Consider the following 2,018-nt stretch of genomic DNA (forward strand, 5'->3'; position numbering starts at 1 on the left):
ACCAACTGTTCTGAAGTGAAATCAGTGTGAATAGGCAAGAAATGAGCTGATTTAGTCAATCTGTCCATGATGACCCAAATAGAATTGTGATTCCCATTGGAATTAGGCAATCCCTCCACAAAATCTATAGAAATGCTCTCCAATTTCCACTCTGGTATAGGAAGTAGCTGCAAAGAACCTAGCGGTCTCTGATGATCAATCTTGACCATCTGGCAAGTATTACACATAGAGACAAAAATAGTAATGTCCATCTTCATACCTACCCAGTAAAACGGTCGCTTCATATCTTGATACATCTTATCTCCACCTGGTTGAACAAAAAACTCAGATCTGCAAACCTCTATCATCACATCCTTCCTCAAATCTCAACAAAAGGTACTACTAAGTGCCATTTGTACCTCAAGCTTCCATCTGTCCTAACTGAATAGAATGAAACCTTTCTAGAAGCTAACTCTGCAATTTTATTAATGTATCGCTCTGTAAGTTAAACCTTAAGTATTTGATGAATGATAGATGGTGTGACTACTATACACACCATAAAAGCATCAGACCACTCATCAACCATCTTCAAAGCATCCCACTTAGTGGCGAATAATGCAGAAAGACTAATATAGTGTCGGTTACTGAGTGAATCTGCTGCCACATTCGCTACCACATTGTATAGAGAAATAATAGTCTTTCACAAACTTCAATCATCTACGCTACTCATATTCAGCACCCACTAAATAAACAAATACTGCAGACTCTTGTGATCATTAAATCGTCTGAAGGACACTCCTAACAAATAATGCCTCCAAATGCATAAGGCAAAGACCATAGTTGCTAAATCCAAATCGTGTCAGATAATTAAGCTCATGAGGCTTAAGCTTATGAGACTCATACGAAATTGGTCGCTCCTCCTGCATCAAAACACATCCAAGACCTTACAAAGAATCATCCCTATAGACAAAATACTCCATCTCGCTCTATGGAGTAGCCAGAACAGGTACAGAAGTCAACTTGTTCTTCAACTCATCAAAAGCTTTCTGATAGTGTTTATCCCATACGAACGGTACACCTTTCTTAGTCAGGTGAGTGAGTGGTCCCGCTATCTTCAAAAACCCCTGAATGAACCTATGATAATATCCTGCTGATCCCAAAAAACTCCAAATCTCCAAAGATGAAGTAGGTTGTCCCCACTCTAAAACTGCTGAGACTTTGGTAGAATCTACTGATATCCCTATCTCTGACACCACGTGACCTAGAAACTTCACTTCTCGCAGCCAAAAGTCGTACTTCTCAAACTTGGCATACAACTGATGTTCACGAAGTGTCTGCAACGCTGTGCGAAGATGTTTAGTATGATCATCTTCTGACTTAGAATAGACCAAAATATCATCAATGAATACGATCACAAACTAAAGACTACTAGTGCACTAGTCAACCTGAAAGGCATGACATAGAACTCGTAAGAACTATATCTAGTGAGAAACGCTGTCTTAGGAACATCTTACTCCCTGACTTGAAGTTGATGATAGCCAAAACGTAAATCAATATTAGAGAAATAAGTAGCTCCCTTCAACAAATCAAAAAGGTTGTCGATCATAGGTAATGAATACTTGTTACGAATAGTAAACTTATTCAACTCCCTGTAATCTATACATAGGCAAAGTGAACCATCCTTCTTCTTCACAAAAAAAACTGGCACTCCCTAGGGTGAAGTACTGCTACGGATGAAACCCTGACTAAGTAGTTGCTGAATTTGATCCTTAAGCTCTCGAATCTCTATTGGTGTCATCCTATATGGTGCCCTAGTAATAGGTGTAATGCTTGGAGCTAAGTTAGTCACGAGTCTATTTCTTGACTAGGTGGCAATCTTGGAATCTCTCGAAAGATATTCAAAAATTCTTGTACAACCGGTATGCTATCTAGTGATACAATAATCTTCTCCTCAGACTTCTCCTCAACGTAGAACAAGTTTATGCTAGAAACCCGTTAGAACGTGGCATATCGATGACGTACATATCCTGACTCAGTAT

The 2,018-nt window shown here is 39.1% G+C and overlaps 1 protein-coding gene across 1 annotated transcript; it reads right to left on the minus strand.

Annotated features, from left to right (window-relative positions):
* Positions 1-965: 965 nt before the first annotated feature.
* On the minus strand, positions 966-1,585 carry LOC132266349 (uncharacterized mitochondrial protein AtMg00860-like). The gene is made up of 2 exons (XM_059767202.1): positions 1,502-1,585; positions 966-1,355 (listed from the first exon to the last, which is right to left on the minus strand). Exons 1-2 carry the CDS (start codon positions 1,583-1,585, stop codon positions 966-968), a joined length of 474 nt encoding a protein of 157 aa, XP_059623185.1.
* Positions 1,586-2,018: the final 433 nt, after the last annotated feature.

The sequence above is a fragment of the Cornus florida genome, unplaced genomic scaffold, assembly GCF_030987335.1.
Source record: "Cornus florida cultivar Cherokee Brave unplaced genomic scaffold, ASM3098733v1 CherokeeBrave_3.0.0_Hap2_Chr07, whole genome shotgun sequence".
Lineage (NCBI taxonomy): Eukaryota > Viridiplantae > Streptophyta > Magnoliopsida > Cornales > Cornaceae > Cornus > Cornus florida.